The sequence below is a fragment of the Scomber japonicus genome, chromosome 9 (genome assembly GCF_027409825.1).
Source record: "Scomber japonicus isolate fScoJap1 chromosome 9, fScoJap1.pri, whole genome shotgun sequence".
Classification (NCBI taxonomy): Eukaryota; Metazoa; Chordata; class Actinopteri; order Scombriformes; family Scombridae; genus Scomber; species Scomber japonicus.
The window spans coordinates 9,970,592-9,989,926 of NC_070586.1; the positions used below are offsets into that span (position 1 = coordinate 9,970,592).

At 38.9% G+C, this 19,335-nt stretch overlaps 1 protein-coding gene across 1 annotated transcript in view; it reads right to left on the reverse strand.

Moving 5' to 3' along the window:
• Window positions 1-1,118: 1,118 nt before the first annotated feature.
• Window positions 1,119-19,335, reverse strand: part of dmrt1 (doublesex and mab-3 related transcription factor 1) — a 31,163-nt gene continuing 12,946 nt past the window's right edge. Inside the window, exons 4-6 of the mRNA XM_053326146.1 lie at window positions 18,616-18,802; window positions 16,278-16,280; window positions 1,119-1,276 (exon numbers count right to left, since the gene is read on the reverse strand). Of these exons, the coding sequence (XP_053182121.1) occupies window positions 1,119-1,276; window positions 16,278-16,280; window positions 18,616-18,802 (348 nt within the window). The remainder of the gene's footprint in view (window positions 1,277-16,277; window positions 16,281-18,615; window positions 18,803-19,335) is intronic.

Consider the following 19,335-nt stretch of genomic DNA (forward strand, 5'->3'; position numbering starts at 1 on the left):
TTCAACTATAAAATGAACGTTTTGTACTTTTCTTGTTCACAATTCTTCAACAAAATAAGGCACGTTTAAAAAAAAACGCATGTTTAGGTATCTCTCCACTCTGATTCATATAATAAACTCCTAATCAAGCAGCTGAAGCTCGTCAATGGGTTTGATAACGAGTTAATAATCAGCATTATTATGTGTTAGAGTGGATAGATCCCTAAAACATGCAGGGCAGTCGCTCACCAGGCTGCTCTGATAGTTGTGTCGACAGCATTTTAATTAGAGCCCGACCAATCACAGATATATCGGTATCTGGTGTTTATGATGTTCAATATGTGCTGGTATTTTTTTTCTCAATACTTTAAGTATACTTAATCCTTTTTCCTAATTCACATTTAATATATATATTAAATTCCCAGTTTCAGTGCGCTGACGTCATTTTATAAAAATTAAGCTTATTCTTAAACTGTATAATATCATGCTTCCATTATATATTTTATGTTTATGTATATCTTCTGTGCATATAACATTATCGGCCAATATATCGATATTGGAACTTTTTAATTTCTGAATACTGGTATCGGCATCAGCTTCAAATATCCAGTATCGGTCAGGCTCTAATCTTTAATTAGTATGTTTAAAAGAGAAGTCCAACTACACACTGAAATAAAGTCATTTAAATACTGTTGATTGAACTGCAGTGACGTAGACGTGTACCGCAGGGCTCGTCAGTAAGTCGTGACATCACTGGCGGACGTAGTTACGGGTGCAGTGACGCCGGGTTTGATCAGACGTTGAACCGAAGAGAAGAGGGCAGTGAAACGCTCGCTTTAAACAATCTGATCGTTACGAGAAAAAAAGGAAAGAAAAAGAGACAAATAACTTGAGTGCTTCTCTAAAACGTGCACGTCGTGATTTGTGAACTTGAACTTACTTTTTAAGGCACTTCCTGTTCTGGTGAACTGGCTAAAAAAATGAACTAACACTTAAAAAACCCAGTATTCTTAATTACTGCTAAGATAAACTGTATATAACAGAAACCACAAATAAACCTGCAGCAACACTGAACTATAAAAGTTTTCTCTGAACTAATCTCATGATGCTTTTGTTGCATCACTTCATCCTTAGCTTCTTTATTTGGTGGCGTCGCCGTCGATGATGGAGTTGACGGTGAAGTTGGCCGCCTCGCTGCTGGCCTCACATTCAGCTTTGACATCAGAGTTAACCAGAGAGCTGATGGACCGGCAGCTCATGGAGTCGTGGCCAGCGGAGATGCTGCTGGGTGAGAAAGCTGCAGGGACAAAAAAACAAAGACACCCGATAAGTCCTGACCAGCTGAGCACGCTAGCCGAAACAATAAAGGAGGCTCTGAGAGTAACGATTAGTTTCATTATCAAGTAATCTGTTGACTAATTTAGCCATTAATCAATCCCTCATTTTGTCTATAATGTCAGAAAATAGTGAAAAATGTGAAATCAATGTCAAATGTTTCAGTGTGAGTCAATAAATCCAAATATATTAGTTTAATATCATAGAAAATATTCACGTTTAAAGAAGTGGAAGCAGAAAATCTACCGTAGTATTTATTCCTTAACAGAATTACTGAAAGTGATTTATCAATTATCAGAATAGTTGCAGCTCTAAATTACTTGATAATACTACGTGAAGTGCAAATATACTGATTTTTATTTAAGCTGTAGGTGACCTCATGTTGTATTTTAGGCAGCAACAGAATAGGAGAACTTCATTACCCAGAAATCCTGCAACATCATGTTAGTTTATGATACACAATGAATTCAGGTTTATTTATGCTTGTTATAATTTCTTAGTGGTCATGTTCACGTCTTCAAATGTCAGATTAACCCTCCTGTTGTCCTCGAGTCAAGGAAGGAAGGGAGGAAGAAGGAAGGAAAGGAGGTAAGGAAGGAAGGAAGGAAGGAAGGAAAGGAGGGAAGAAGGAAGTGAGGAAGAAAGGAAAGGAGGGAGGAAGGAAGGAAGGAAACGAGGGAGGGAGGAAGGAAGGAAGGAAGGAAGGAAAGGAGGGAGAAAGGAAGGAGGGAAGGAAGGAAGGAAAAGAGGGAGGAAAGAAGGGAGGAAGGAAAGAAGGACAGAGGAAAGAAGGAAGGTAGGGGAGGAAAGAAAGAGAGAAGGAATGAGGGAGGAAGGAAAGAGAGAGGAAAGAAGGAAGGAAGGAAGGAAAGGAGGAAGGAAGGAAAGAGAGAGGAAGGAAAGATGGAAAGAAGGAAGGAAGGAAGGAACAGTCAAAACAGACGGGGTCAATTTGACCCGGGAGGACGACACTACTACTAAAAAACGTAGTAAAATAAAAGCAACATTATGTACTGACTTTTTTTACTCTTTAATATCAGTTTTGGTTTTGGCCTCAAACATCTAGTATCAGTCGGGTTCTTATCAGAGTTATGAAAAAAAAACCTTAATTGAAAACCTTAAATAATTGTCTCCCTCCAGTAATGTATGTTTATGTATTCTCAGAGAAGGTAAACCTCAACTCTTCCACAGGTATCGAGCTGCAAATCTTTTTCTTGGATACTCCTCAAAGTCGTAAATATGATAAATTCATATTAGCTCCAGGATAGATCGACAGCGTGTGGAATAAAAATGTCCACATACTGTAAGGCGTGTAAATAAAAAAGGGAGAAGAGTAATACTATTGTGAGACAGACAAAAAAAAAAAAAACCAGGAGAGCGGTATCATCAGCACTTGAGGATAAATAGTCCTCTCTGTATTCATGTGCTGCGTTCATCTGATATAAATATGAGCGTACAGTGAAGTGATTCGCACCAAAGCTCACAAAGCTCAGGATTTACAGCAAATTGAATCAGTCAGCAAACGGAAAGACAGCGAACACAAAACAAACGCATCATGAGAGCTGCGTGCACTCGTTCTACAGCCGCTGCACACTATAATAACCACGCCGTGAGGTCGACGGGAGTCTGTTTAATATTTGTACAGACAGACTTTCAAATGTTACAAATGTTTAAAGGGCAAGTTCACAGTTTTTTCAAGTCTGTCTGGAAACTAGTCAGGAGCCCAAATGAACACTGAAACCTGATTTTCTTGTTGTAATGCTCTTACAGTATAAGTGTTGGGGGGGCTAAAATCCACAGTGCCCCTCCTGTGTGAAAATGTAGGCTATTTAAAAGTTTATCTGAGGTTAATATGAAGCTTCAGTTGTTCAAATGAGTCAAATCAAGTAGATATCTTTCAACGTTACAGTCTTTTTAGTGCCAAAGTCTCTTTTTGTTACTAAACTTCCACCACAGCTCAACAAGAAACACAAAAAGAGGGAATTTGATGCTTAAAAGACTGTAAATGTGGCAGATATCCACTTGATATGACTAACTCATTTAGTTTCAAATGCATTTATGCACTTAATGACTGTGTGGACTCACTGTGGATTTTGGCCCCATCACTTAATCTGAAAGCTCATTTTTCCAAGTCTGTCTGGAAACAAGTCAGCAGCCCAAATGGACATTGAAACATGCTTTTCTTGCTGTAATCATTCCTCCTGTTCATACTGACTGGGGAATATTTTAGCAATTAATTAATTCATTCATTCATTTATAATAATGTCAGGAATAAGTGTTCTCACAGTTTCCTACTGTAAATGCCAGCAGCCTTATGGGAATAAAAACGGTCTAATAAAGTCATAAATGTGGAGGTAAATTATACACATCTGGTATCATATGATGAAAGATGATTAAGTGAACAATTATAAACCTATGATCGTCTCTCATACAGATACATTTCAGCCCAGTTTGGCTATTAATGAGTTCAATCTGTGATCATAGCTGTTCATCAAGTTAAAGAAATACAAAATAATTAGAAAGCAGAACTAATCAGTTAATTTATAAATAAGTTAATCATAAGAAATCTAGTCATTAACTATTTCTAAGTAACTCTTGAAGCTTAATTCTCAATTTTAAGCTTCTTAAATTGAAATATTATCCAGTTTTTTATTGAATATCTTTGGATTTTAGATGCTGGGATTAGATAGACACCACTTAGATTCAGTAGGGCTTTGAGGAATTGTGATGGGTATATATTTATCTATTTCTTGCTGTTTTCTTTTGAAGACCAAATTATTAATGAAGAGAATATTTGCCAGATTTATTGATAAGAAAATGTCAATTGTAGCCCTCGTCATTAGAGAGATGAACAAATGAGCTGTTATATAACACTAACACTCAAAAGGACAAGTGACAGTAACTCAGTAACTCATTTTATCATCTAACAAAATATAATAAATCTATAATATTTGTTATTTAAGATATCTGAGGATCACTATCTATAGATATAATTCCCAGAAAAGGTGAGGACAAGAACATTCCCTTTTTAAATATTGGTGATCAAACCTTAAAATATTCTTAATCACACTGAATGAATGTTAAATGTGTGATTATTTATCCTGGACTGTCACACATGTTCGTGTTTAATCAGGCCAACATTAAACATTAAAACCAGAGCTGCTGTCCAGTGTTTTCCATAATCCTCTCATTTGATCGTCCTCTCTCATGCTTCCTCATCCCTCGTCCTCCACCATCTCTCTCTCTCTCTCTCTCTCTTTCCTTCTCCTCCTCCTCAGCAGTGGTGGGAGGGGGAAAAAAGAGGAGTAATTTTTCTCCTCATTAACTTCCTGATTGGTTTCGGACTCCAATTTTTGCTCGTCTGCAGTTTGTCACCAATTCCAAACTGGCAGCCCAATCGTTATTACTAATGTTTGTGTAGCTAAGTGCACCCAGCTCTCTCTCTCTCTCTCTCTCTCTCTTTTTTTTTTTTATCCCCTCGGCGGTCTACTTGTACAGCAATAACAGCATGTGCGGTGGGGGAGAGCAGCTGTGAATTAGCCTGTTTCACTGTTAATTCTCTGCCTGTTCATCAGCAGGAAATCTATGATGTAATTAAAGGCTGAAAGCAACTGGACGTGTTAGTTTTACCGGGGACGTTAAATCACGACACGCGGCGGTACACGTGTTCCTCCGCTGCGTCCGACTGTTCACCGCTCTCTTGTTTAATACAGATTAATGTAGAGGCACCGAAACAGCTGGAAAGGAAAACCATTTTACCAATTAGCAAACACCCACCTGTTAATGACTAAATTAAGTTTCTATGTCAATTAGTTGGAATCACTTCACAATGAGGATTTATAATTGGTTGTAAGTGAGTTATCAATTAGTAAACACTTCATAAACCATTAAGTAACAATTGTAAATGGGTTGGGGGATCACTATTTGGCAAGATGACTAATGGAATTTGCCTTTTGGTTCATTATTCTACAAACAAGGAAACACAGTTACCCATCTTTATTTATTTAGGGAGTCAGACAGTCATATCTTCTGACCATGGGTGCCACAGTATTGTTCTGTCACCGCTATGAAAGAGACTCCTGCTTTTGGCAAAACACCACAGACAGTTGCTTTCATCTCAAGGAGAGAGTCGGTATGTCTCTCTGCCAAGATGATAGTGCTGCCTTTACTGTGACGTCAAGGCCCATGTTCGACCTTGAATATGGAAAACTCCCTAACAATGCTTGACGTTCATTATTTAGTCATCAAATTTAAAAAAAATGTTTGTAACTGCTGCCTTTTTGTGACAATGAACCACCCTTAACTATTATTATTATTAACTAACATTTAGAAAACAGATTTTTGACTTTTGATCTAAGTATAGTTTCCCCCCTACCCCTATTAATAACACCTTATTAACTTAATGCATGCATTATTCTCCAACAGAAGCCTTACAATCGTACCCTTGTTGTGACACTGACTCAATCAAGAATCACTTCAATGACTAAAAAAGCTCCTGAAGATACTTCCAACCACTCAGCTTTTCCCGCCATTCAACATCTATTAATGGGTTGGAGCACAAGAGATCTTCCTCTTTAACTAAACTTCCAATCAGAGTTGAGTTATAAAAACTTAAAGGAGCAAAACTGCAAAAAGAAAAGTGACTCACTGTAGAAGGTTTTAGAGTTACTAGCAAAAATGCTGAAGAAGAGTGTCAAAGCTATAAAGGCTCCAATTTCCTATTATAATTCAGGCTGAATAGCACATAGGACTGTTTAATGTGCTGAGGTAATGTCTGTGGTTTTATTTTAGACTGTGTGGCGTGTACACAGGTTTTTTTTTTAGGTTTTATATCATTTAGATATTTTTTAGATACTGTAGCGCTCTTTTACTGGCACTTTTTGCACACATTGTATTGTTATTTATTACATATATACATCAATTTGTTTATTAGTACGACTTTTGGGTATTACTTGTAATAACTACAAATGTAGCAATGCAAAAAAGAATCTGCCTTAACAAATTATCCAAAGATCATGGATATACTGGATCTATCTATCCATCTATCTATATGCTACAGTTGTGAGTGGTAAGAAAATGTAAAAGCACTCCTTGTTAATTTCCATAAAAAAAGAAACTCTTGTGTAAAATAGTCTGAGGTCAACGCTGTGTACAAAACTCGCTGTGTAACAAGACAAACTCTGAGTTTTTTTTTAAAAAAACAGACTTTACCTGCTGAGGATGTTGAAAGGGCAGTTTATGCTCCTGAATGAACTTTTGCCCTTTTCCCTGTCACTCAGCACTCTATATAAGATTTCCAAACTATTAAACAGTCTTTGTGTGAAATAACAAAAGGAAGCTTTTTTAACCTCCCACTTGTCCTGTTAAGAGAGCGAAGGGAGGGAGTGAATGAAGGTGCAATCATTCCTGCCGCTGCCAAAGAGGGGAACAAAAGCCCAGATGTGAGAGGAGAGGGTAATTCAGTCTGATCCACCGGGGATAAGCTCTCACTGTGTGTTTCGTACTCTACACTCATCCCCATCCAACACAAGGGTCATGGGGGTAGATAACACTTAAGTAAACACACACATGCGGGCGTGTATCAAACTGTAGTGATGTGTGCGACTCTTTTCAGTCATATTTTGAGGACCGATGACATAATCTCAATATTTTTTTAAAGCTAAATTAACAATAAGGGCTGCAGCTTCACCCTTATTCTGTTTATTCAGTTGAACACTATCAAATTAATTTCTTTGGGTGATGGATATTTTTGATTTTAAAAAAACCCAACTTCCTGAATGTGTCAGTGCCGTCCGGGGACAGAAGCACTTAGTGGGGGCCATTATCAAGGGAACAAAAATTCAATCTTAGGAATGAAGAGTTGCCTGTCATATGACAAGGTTGGCCTGGGATGAAATGGCTCCCATTAAAACGATACGGGCAGTGTCTAAAAAAAAAAAAAAAAGTCCACGGCCAGTTTGAGAAGGTCCCATGTGTGTCCGACTGAGGACGACCCTTGTAGAGGTGGACGATCTCAGGCAGCCTCTCTGGAAACGATATGGGCGTCTGGCTCCTCATCATCAGGCCGGTAGCAGGACTTAATGACCCAGAAAACTCAGTCAAAGAGCAGACAGGCGGGCAGGCTTTAAATACTGAGCGCTGAGAGGCTCATGCCACTCAACTGATGTTCACAACACGAACCTTCACCCTAAGTTTTGAATCACAGATCATGTCCGACTTTATTTTTTTGAGTCTGAACTCTGTTAGGCTTGATATGATGTAACCAATATCTGATATATCTGACACCAATATAAAAGGCACAAAAATACTAAAAAGCTGCTGTAACAAATGCATTTTTTAAATTTCCATTAAGGGAACAAACACTAAATGAACTAATGGGCACAATTTTACGTTATCTATATAGCCGAACTGAAGACATTTAACGCTATAACACGAAAGTTGCAAACCAGTCTCCTATATCAGATCAAATGGTTTAGGAGGAAATTGCTGCCTGGTTATATTTACTTAGACTTGCAATGTTAAGGTTCATGAGGTGCTACGCTTTTTTAAAGGAGGTTGGAGTAAATGTTGGGCGTAAACACTCTCTTCTTCCACTGTGTGTGGTTAAGAGTTTAGGGATTTAGGATTAGCATTGTTAGGAAACGATCGTGTTTAAATGCAGAAAAAGGGAAACGCTGATACAAGACAGAACATGTTACCCTAACCAAAAAAAAAAAACACTATGGTTTTGATTAAATGCTGAAAAAGTAAACAAATCTTATAATGCAGGGGTGTCAAATTCCAGTTTGATCCAAAGTGGGCCAGACCAGTAAAACATTGCATAATAACCTATAAATATTATATAATATGCATTATAATATATATTTACTGTAATAAACCAACTTAGGGTAACCCTGGTAAAAGATACTGATGAAATGTGTCCAAGTAAGGAAAGAAATCGTCCTTCAAATCTGAATTACATTACAAGTAAATGATCTCAAGTTGTAAGATCAGAAGCCTTGACTGTGAATGGTAAGTGTAAATAAGTGAAAATTGTGGCTGTATTCTGGCCCCTGAGCCATATGTTTGACACCCCTGCTATAATGTATCAGTGCTGACCTTTTGAGTATTTCATCACGATTTCTTTCTTTCCCCCTCTCTCAACTCTTTCCTGTTGCAACATCCCTCACTGTGCTTCTGGCTGATCTTATTTCCGTACATACAATACAGTTTTGATGGCTGCCAATATGTAACTTAACTCCATTGATGATGATGTAAGTTACATATTGGCGAGATAACAAGTGACTGTAAATCGCCAAAAAGGACTGGGACTAAAAGAGGCGTTATTCTCTCTATTACAAGTCAGCACACCATAAAAAATGACTTTGAAACTGTTATTTTAAGGTGAAATAGTTTCATCGTGTTGCTTTAAGGCTCCTGAAATACCGCTGCTGCTGCTGCTGCTAGAGAAACCAAATGCCACAAGTGCCGACACTGAACTGTGACCACTGCTCTTAAAAGTAAAGCCTGGGAGTGAATTCTGAGCTACTACTAATTTCAAGCCACATCAAACACCTTGATCAGGGAGCTAAATAAAGAGTCAAATAATAGTTTTTTGCATTACCATAAATAGGACTCCTCATTTTATCGTGCGTGCAGTAAAAAAAAAAAAATCATCCACATATTTCTCATTCTCGTCTCCCCGGTGAAGAACTGTTGAGACAGTTGTTCGAAGCAATGATGTTTCTTATGCAGCCATTACTGGGGGTCGGGGTAGGGGGGTGGGGGGGTCAGAAAACACTTAAATGGTCATTATTGGTTTGCTTTGGATGCTTAAGAGAGTGGAGGGCCGACACAGGCTGACAGAAGGCATCGGTGTCGGGGTCAAAGGCTAATTAAGCAGAGAGAAACCTTTGCTCCTGCATTGTTAACCAATCTGTCCCCAGTGAAGATGACTGCCGGAGAGGCGTGACACAACCCTTCGTCCCTATGCTAAATCTCCATCTCGGCTACTGTGCCCCATCAACTCACAAAATGACCTGTCAGTCTATCGTCGGGCTTTTTGACACGATCCGTCGAAAAGTTATGGATATGCAATAATGAGCTGAGGCGGGCCGATCAATATTTGCGGGACTTTTCTATCATTGCGTTTTAAACAAGAGATTCATTGTGAGTCAGACAGGGTAAGAAAAATGCCAAAGTAAAGGACACAGGAAGAGTGAAATATATTGCTATGGAAAGGAGGACGCCTCCCGCGGGTGCTAAAGCTGCCAAATGTGTTTATCCGAGTCGTTCAGCTGTTTCAGAGAGCTGCCAAGGCTACATCATTTGTCAATCCACGGTGACGAGCCGCCGCCACTGCTAAAAAAAAAAAAACACACAACTAAACAAAACGTGGAAAGTGACGACAACAGCATGATTAGGTAGGTAACTAACCAAGTTTGTTTTATACACAGTGATCAGTGAAATGACACCTATCAGAGTTTAAAGAGAAGAGTGAGTTCATATCCAAGTTATATAGAAACATTTAGAGCTGCTCTAATTAGTTGATTAATAGATTAGTCCATTGAAAGGAAATGAATTGGCAACTAAGATAAGATAAGATAAGATATTCCTTTATTAGTCCCATGATGGGGAAATTTAACTATTTCGATAATCTATTCATTGTTTTCAGTCATATTTATATTTTTATATATATATATATATGAAACATAATGATAGTAAAGGAAATAGTTTTAGAATAGTTTTTGGTTTTTGGACTGTTGGCTGGTAAAACAAGCAATGTAAAAGAAGTTGTGATGGACATTTTTCCCTTCTTTGTGACTTTTAATAAACAATTAATCAGCAGATGAATCAATACTAAAAATAATCATTAGGTCATCAGTGCTATACTGATCAAATATGGCTTATGCATGTTTATATGCCTTATAAAACGACATATTTTCTCATTTACCTGAAAATGTAACAAAGAAAAGATAATAACATGAACTATAAATATGAAAAATATAAATATGAATATTGTCAGACAGTGTGAAATAAACTTAATTTGACAACCGCAAAGCTGGAGGTGAACAAAACAGGGAAACTAAAGCTGTTGTAGGTATGAAAACATCAAAATATCACTATAGATGATTATACATTACAGGACTACAACTACACCTCTACACAAAAAATTAAATGAAAAATGTCCATCACTGTTTCCTAGAACCCAAGATGACACCTTTAAATGTCTTTTTTTGCCCAAAACGGTACACAACTCAAAGAGTTCAGTTTTCATCTCCTATAAGACTAAAGAAACTAGAAAATATTCACATTTGAGAAGCTGGACTCAGAGTTTGGACTTATTCATCTTTAAAAAATGACTCAAAATAGGCGCGCAGGTGGTCGAGTGGTTAGAGCGCATGCCATATACGCAGCCGACCCCGGTTCGAATCCCGATCGGAGGTCCTTTGCTGCATGTCATCCCCCCCCTCTCTCCTATGTTTCCTGTCTGTCTACTGTTGAATAAAGGCGTCTATGCCAACAAAATCTTAAAAAAAAAAAAAAAAAAAAAAAAAAAAAGACTCAAAATGATCAATTCAATCAAAATTGTTAGTAATTAATTCAGAAATTGGCAACTAATTGATTAACCATTGCTGGTTCTAATATATTGCTCTAAAGGAAAGACCATTATGTCGAGTGGACGTAAAGAAGTCCCGTTTAATTTCTTTACCAGCAGGCATCTTGACGCCGGACAGTGTGAGAGTGTGTGTTAGTGTGTAAGTGAGAGAGAGAGAGAGAGAGTGAGGAGAAGAGGACATAAACTACACAGCCCCGGCCATTTAATGTCTCCACAGCCCCAGGCCTGTGTTAATGGTGGTGTTGTACAACATATTACAGCGGTGCTTGTGCCCTGAGCAGACAATTACACTGGTATTTAGTCCGTCCACAGCCCCGCAGGCTATCAGCACTTAGCGGCACAGCAGGGTGGGGAAGACAACCTGACAGTTACAGTGGAAACGTTCCTCTGTGGTCTAAGAGCCAGAGCCACGAGACACACTCAATCAGACACAGATTCAATGAAGCCCTCCGGGGCCTCGTTGGGCCCCAGTGGAGTCACTTTCTGTGTGGCTGGCTCTTACTCACAGTTTGGATACAGGTGAGCTTTATTAGTCTGGAGTTTATTTAAAAGGTAGTATTCCTTGTGTGTGTGGTGTTGATGATTCAATGAAAAGTACTTAATGTATCTCCTGGCAGTAAATTGAGGGAAATTTACTGAAGAAAAGGTGATATAAAGTATTTAAAGCATTAAACTGCAGAGGTTTGCTTCTGTTTATCACCACATTATCTAAAGCTTTCTCAATAATAAGAGAGACAGTATTTATAAATTCAACTTTTGCCACTTGTAAGCCACTGAAAAAAATCTAAGTATCACTTTATCATTACAATTATGAATAGCAAAAAACTCTTAATTTCAGGTTAAGTGGTTTAGTGCATTATCTTTGTCTTTCTAGACCACACACATATATTGCTTTCTGTTTCCTGTACAACATTCACACTGAGTGCTTATTAATAAAGCAGAAATGTCTTCTTTTTTTTAAAGAAATCTCAAAAGCAGAAATTATTAAAACATATCGAAGTAGGGAAGACTGTAAACCACCAAAGAAAATCCCATATTAACAAACCTGGTGAACACAGGCTGAGATTAAAACTCAAATTTGATTTAAAAAAGTAATTTCCATATAGTCATATAACCTATATTCACTGTGAATCAGGTCTTAACTACATGTTGAAATTACATTTTTTTTAATAATATGTTGTAAAATATTGTATATATTGTAAAATATGTATAAAAGCTTTCACTTTTCAACCAAATTTAAGCCCTTTTAAACCTTGCAATCTGCCCTGATGCTTAATAGAACTATAGAGCTACAACAAATAAATGATTTCAGTGGTAAGAAACATGTCAAGATGAAAACATTACACCACATTTCACACCTGCAGTCTGTTTTCTAGGCATTGCCTTTTTTTCCTCAGGTAATGAAACAACACGGAGTGCATGTGCTGCTGAGGTGAGCGATGTTGTCAGTACGTCAGTGACCGAAAGGAAATGAACTCTGGCTGCTACATGACATGAAACAGCACTTCCTATGAAAAGGTCACCTCATGAGTTAGAAGCACAGATTTGTTTCAGGTTTCATAAATCCAAAAAGAGCGAGAGCAGCCCCCTGTTTTTTTTTTTGTTTTGTTTTTTTTTGACATCTCCAGAATGAGCTTGGGGGCCATGAGTGTGTATGTTGTGTGTTTGTGAGAGAGAGAGAGAGAGAGAGAGAGAGAGAGAGAGAGAGAGAGAGAGAGAGAGAGAGAGAGAGAGAGAGAGAGAGAGAGAGAGAGAGAGAGAGAGAGAGAGAGAGAGAGAGAGAGAGAGAGAGAGAGTGCGTGGGTGTGAGCAAGTTTAAAGTAATCTGATCTGAAAGCAGGTAAAACCCATTTTACACACGAAACAAAGAAACTTACTGAAGCCAATCTCTCTATGTTCTTTTTGATGTTTTTTTTTTTTTCCCAGAGGAGGCTGAGAACCTGAAACGACAGACTTTATACGCAGTAACTCACTTTGGTGTACAGTACAGTATAGATTGAAGCGGGGGGGAGAAATCAATAGAATATCATCTAGAAAGATAGTAATGGATTTCTAACTTAATGGGCTCACACGGGTCTATCGATTAGCAGGATTAACATCTGCAATACCTCAACAATCTGATTTGCATTTAAATTACTGTACGCTCAGTGCTGACACCAATATAACAAAATCAGACAAACGTATAGCCAGCGCGGCGGCGTTCGATTTCAAGGTCTGACTTGGTATAAATCTTGTTCTCAGAATAAGTTAGGAAAAAAAAAAAAAAACGTGAAAGGAAAAGTTGCTGCGGCCGTAGACAGTTTGCAAACTTCAGGCACTTTTGAATTTAAAAAAAAAAGAAAAGAAGAAAAATAAAAAGTCTAGACAAGGACAAAAACGAAAGAAGGAACATAAACATTGACAAACTCGGCTTGAAGCTGTCTTCTGTAAGACTGAAACAGCCATAACTCTTTGGAGGCAGCTCATCTAAGAGCCTCCCCGGTTGTTGGATCCTGGTGGTGAAGAAGCGGGCTGAGTGTTTGTGGAGAAACAAGTGTGAGTGTGTGTGTTTCTGTGTGTGTGTATATAGTATATGGAGGGGAAGAGGGGAAGGGAGGAGGAGGAGGAGGTTGGGAGGGAGGAGGGGGGACAGTATGAGGTGAGATGTTGGGAGGGCAGCGAGAGCGAGGTGGTGGTGGTGGTGGGAGTTTGATGGACTGCGCTGTCACCTCCCGCTTGGCGATTTACGGCGGCGGGGCTGCTGACGAGCGCGGGGCAGTAAACAGGCCGGCCGGGGGCGTATTTCACAGAGAGCTGGCTTTTATGAAGAACACCAGGACGGCTCTCCCCACAGCTCCGCCCGGCCCGCCGTGACGGATGGAGAAAGACGCATGACAAGCTTCATCATTGTTTGTAAATCTTAACTGTTCCCGCTCACTAACTCCAGAAGGCAATTTTGCGGAGACAGCGGGGCCTGCGGAGGGGGGGTGGTGTGGGTGTTGGGGGGGTGGGGGAGGAGGGGGAGAGAGGCGAGGCGAGGAGGGGAAAGGACAGCGTGGCACTCCTGAAGGTTATTTGGATCTCTGTATTTGGCCAACTGATTAGTCCTCTGCTGGGAGGGAGATAAATCTGATGGGGCGCTGTTTGGCAGCCAGGTAGAGGAGGGGAGGGCAGGTAGGTTTAGGGCTCGGAGCTATTTCCTCCTCCTGGTCGGATCCGGAGCTGCATGATATATTCAGTCAAAGTCCAGGACTACAAGGAGATGTGGCTGAATTTGTGATATACTAAGGAATGATTCTGTCGCTTCTCCTTTTGTCTTTACTTTAACCCTTTATCGGGTGAATAACTATATGTGGTAAGTTCTGTAGACATCCAAATTAGCCTCCCCATGCCTCTCTGTGAGGTTGTAGAACCATGTGGATTTTTTATATAGAGACTTTTTGGAAAATGTTTTACCCCAGACCAACGAGGAACCATATATGGTAACTTCATTGACCTTGATTTGCAACATAAAAAAAGTCACAATAGCAAAAAAAAAAAAAAAGTCACGTAATATCCCCCCAATAACTCTCTAGGGTTGAAATTTTGAATTTCAAGTATTTCAATTAGTGTCTTATGAAGGATTAAGGTGGTTGTTATCTTGGTGATGCTGCAATTTGTGGAGAAGAGAAATTAAACTCCTAAAATTGCAAATAATAAGCATTTACTGCAGCTAAATTACTGAGAGAAAAGCTTCAATGAGAAACAGTCTTGCAGCCACATCAACATAAAACACAATACAAATCATTATGTGAAGCTGAAAAGAACAACAGGCTTATAACTCCGTGTGACTATAATCAGCTGATTAGATTTGAAGTACTCAGGTATGACATAAAGGCTCCAGTCGGAGACTTGCTCACAAAACAAGTCACTAATGTTTCACAAACATCATCGAAGACGTAGAGGCTCTTAAAAAAAGGGGGGGGTTTAAAAATCTATTGTCCTAATTTAATATTTTATTTCTCTGGTTTGCTGATTTTATGATGTTTGATGCACTGTTTTGTTTTTTATTGTGTGTTTTGTAAGTTGTCCTTGAGTGATTTGAAAGGCACCTATAAATAAAATGCATTATTATTTATATCATATTATAATATTATTATTCAGTCAGTGGAAGCCTCCACTCCATTTAGATACGACACACACCCACACACTGGATTTGACAGTGGTTGTAGTGTTTAGACTTTAGGCTCTTTGACAGTAAAATGAATCAAATCTCATGAATTACTGCAACACAATCTCCCACCAACAAATCTTCTCTCTCAGCTCTGCATAACATGAGATATAAAAGTGTTGCTCCACTTTTAACCAGTGTAATGTTTTACTAACTTAATTTTAGTATCCTTATTCATTTTTAGATATTACATATGCTTTTTATCTTGCACTTTATAATCAACCCTATTGACTTTTGGCTTTAGATTTACTCTTATACCTTTACTGTCTGTTTGTTGTTTCATATTGAGCTGCTGGACCAATAAAGTGACTATCTATCTGTCCATCTGTCCATCTATCCATCTATCCATCTATCTATGTATCTATCTATCGTCACAGAGATTTCATGCACTTCCTAAAACACACACAGAGCTTTCACCACAAACGACCCGTCTCTGCAGCTGCTGCTCACCCACGGAGGATTTGCTGAAGATCTGAGAAAGAGCTGAGGGGGGATTTGAATCCAGACTCAAGTGATGTGAAGTGAGTACAAGCTGATTTTCATCATTACTTAAAAAACAAAACAAAAAAACAACAGCAACACATGGACGTATCCTTTCTCACTTTAACTATCACACAGATTCTCTACTTACCACTTGTTAGTTTCCTTTCTTTCCATTACTTTTTCTCCACTTGTACAAAAAGTGATGCCCTTACAGTATGTGACATATGAGCACACTTGTAGGTCAGCTTTGTCAACACTGTCAGGAAACAGAGAAACTAGCTCACCAGTGCCTGATTGATTGAACAAGTATAATCTTGAAGAAAATCATGACAAAACTTGAAGAAACTCAAGTAAAAATGCAGTCCTGCTTCTGCTCATGAGTCTGTTTTTAATTCAGTGAGAAGAAATAGATTTCAACTGCAGAAAACTTTACTTTTTCTACTTTTTCTCTAATATTTGCTTCCCTCTAGTGAAATTCAAGATGTATGTATCACTCAGTGTCTCTAAAAGTATTCAAATGAAACATCTAAAATGAAAAAGCATTGTTCGATTGCATGAATGTATAAAACAGGGGTTGCAAATAGATAATGCTTTCTTTTAAGGGGTCACAAGCAAAAAAAAAAAAAAAAAACCCACTGAGTTGTGGAGGTTTGTTTCTCCCGGTATAGTAGTTACCACCAAATGTGGGACCACCCGCTGAGAGCGTTATTGTCTTGTAATGGAGCATGGCGATTCACAGCAGGAGGAGGCTGACGTGGGACCCTCACAGGAAACGGACAGGTGAAAGTCAAAAACAAATACAGGAGGGATGCGGGGGTCTTAAGAATGATGATGCTGGTGGTGTCAGGGGGTCTAATTCACAGAGAAGGATGTTGATGCCGCACAAATGACACTTTCCCCCCTACATCCTTTTTAAATGAATAATAATACAATACGGCTGTGTTATAGGCCACTTCCACCTTTTTAATCCCTAAACAAATGAGCTCTTTGTTCCAGTCGGAGGAGTGTAAGAAAAAAAGATGAGTGGCAAGACCGCTCATCAGACTGCTGTTTCTGTCCCTAAAGTTTGAGTTTTGCTATTTTGTTTTAGATTTTCACGTGGATGCAGGATTATAAAAAGATATTTACAGATTATACAGAGACAAATATCTCTCCACCCTTCACTCACATTCAGGTCCAAACAGCATAGAGAACAAATATGAGATTTATGTCATAATAACTCATTATTTAGTAGTGTAAGTGGTGGAATTAAAGGTCGCAATAGAAAGCCAAAGAATGCTGTCTCGGTTTGGTTTGACAAGAAATCGGATGCCAAAAAAAAAAAAAAAAAAAAAGTCTTGCTAGGGGAGTCAAACTATAACCTCGATCACCTACATTTTAATTAAATGAATATAAGTAATGAAAAAATAGTCAGTTTGCATTGTTGAAAAGTCACTGTGTATTGGCTTTAATGTTTCAGGTGTTAATGTACTGTAAACTGGAATTATATCATAGTTTCAATTGCCAATCTATACAACTGATAATATCATGGCCTAAACTGGTTGGTTGTCGAGACGACTGTACCACACGTAGAGTTTGTTCATAACTGTCAGCCAAGACCTATTCAACACCAGACAGAATTGGTTTGCTAGTAAGGGTGAGGGGGAAAATCGATACAGCATAGTATAGCGATATTTTGCATGGCAATATTGTATCAATACACAGACGCCAAGTATCGATCTTTTATCATATTAATTGCAAATGAAAATCTAAGTTTTCGGTACCAGAGTGTAGTCTATAAATGGTTGCAGCTGAAGATAACTGTGGCGGTCTGTCAACACCTCACAGCTGGGTATCAATAAGAAGAATCGATAAGCTCGGAGCAATATGATCACGATAGATCGGACAATTTGGAACCCGTTATAAACTGGAACTGCTTCTCGATTCCCATCCAACAGACGTAACACCTGCAGGCTGCAGCCCCTACATGAGTGTGCAGGAGCCCTCTAAAACTCACAAATCAGGTATTTATGAGTGACAACTACCAATGAACCAAGACGCTGCCACAACTTGCAATCTGCACCTAACAAGCGACGGCAATGTAGAACTTACTTATCCTGCCTGAAATGCGCTAAAAAGAAATGAAATGAAGCCTAAAGAGGAAGTATGTTAAAAAATATTTGCTTTTTCATTTCTAGCAGTGTTCAGTCTGAGCAGGCACGCCAATCAGCTCCTGTATCGCTCCCAGATCTCCTGCTGTACTGAGCTGGATCTTCCCTCATATCTCGTTCTCATTGTGCATGCATTCTTTGCTAAGTACGGCAAATGCTTTACCGAGCATTTTTCAGTATTACACACAATTTCCTTCGCCCACATTCATAGCTACCGAGAAAGGCAGAAACCAACGTCAGGAGCCATGCTTAGGTGAGAGATTCACATCTGGGGGGGGGGGAAAAAGTGAAAAAAGTGCCAAAAAAAAAAAAAAACTACTGCTGCAGGCTCTGAAATCAGAGATCAGATCTGCTTCATCTTTAAAACAACATGAAAAGAAACAGAGCAGCACTGTCAGCTCTATGTCAGTTTAGTGGTTGTTTTAAAAACTTAGTGAGATGGCTATAAATTACAGCCCGTAGATGTGTGTTTTTAATATTTACATTTATGACGTTAAATGAGGATGATGGTTACGGATAAACGACTGCACATAATATGACTTACCTTTCTGTAGTTTCGTTTTAAACATAAAAAGTGAGGCAATCTAACTTTGGATTAATTTATTTCACTTGTAGGCTAGAAGTTGAAGATGGAAGATGTCACACATACTTAAAGTAAACAGTAAATAGTAAAAAAAAAGTGTAATAAAAGAAGAAAAAAGCGTCACTTTAGACTAATTTTGTCTTATGAATTTTATGACACTCTTGACTCGAGTGCAGACCTCCCTTGAATGTACTTTACCACACTGTTGATAAAGTCTGGCTAAAACTTTATGGGCCCTGAGAAGTGTGTGCATGCGTCTCTCTCTCCTTCTGTGTGTGTGTGTGTGTGTTTCACTCACATGCCGCCATTGTCTCGGAGCAGTTGTTGTTGCTATTGTTGTTGTCCTCCAGGGTGAAGAGCGGTGGCACACAGGTGGTGGAGCCCAGGCCCTGGGTGAGGTAGGTGGCTGCTGGGTAGTAGGAGTGCATGCGGTACTGAGAGGACACGTTGTGGCCCGACAGGCGGCTGTCGCTGTGGGGCATCTGCTTCATGAAGACACAGAGCACAGAAACGGATGATTTTAAATGGTAAATGGTAAATGGAATGTACTTATATAGCTCTTTTCTAGTCTTTTTGACCACTACATGTCACATTCACCCATTCACACACATTCACATGCATTGGTCCAGCCATCGGGAGAAGCCGGGAATCAAACCAATCTTCTTTTACACACACTAGAGAGCAAGAATTGTCTGAATAAGCTGCATTTATCGACAACATCCTGATGATCAGAGATTCCTGGTCACCTCAGGTCCCAAAAAGTTGTGAGTCAAAGTGTTTCTCTCCATTTTCGGTTAGGTTTTCATGATGTTACATTTGGCTAAATTCTCCTATGAGCCTTCTCTCACAAGACAAAAATGACACATTTCTTACTCTTGAGGAACGCACTCGAGGCGAAATAATCAACAAAATAATACAAGTTATAACTGTTGAAGCAGGTCCATGATTTCATCTGCTACTATGTCCTTGAAGCTCAAAATAGTTACAGAAATATGAGTCCTATTTTTAAATCTACACC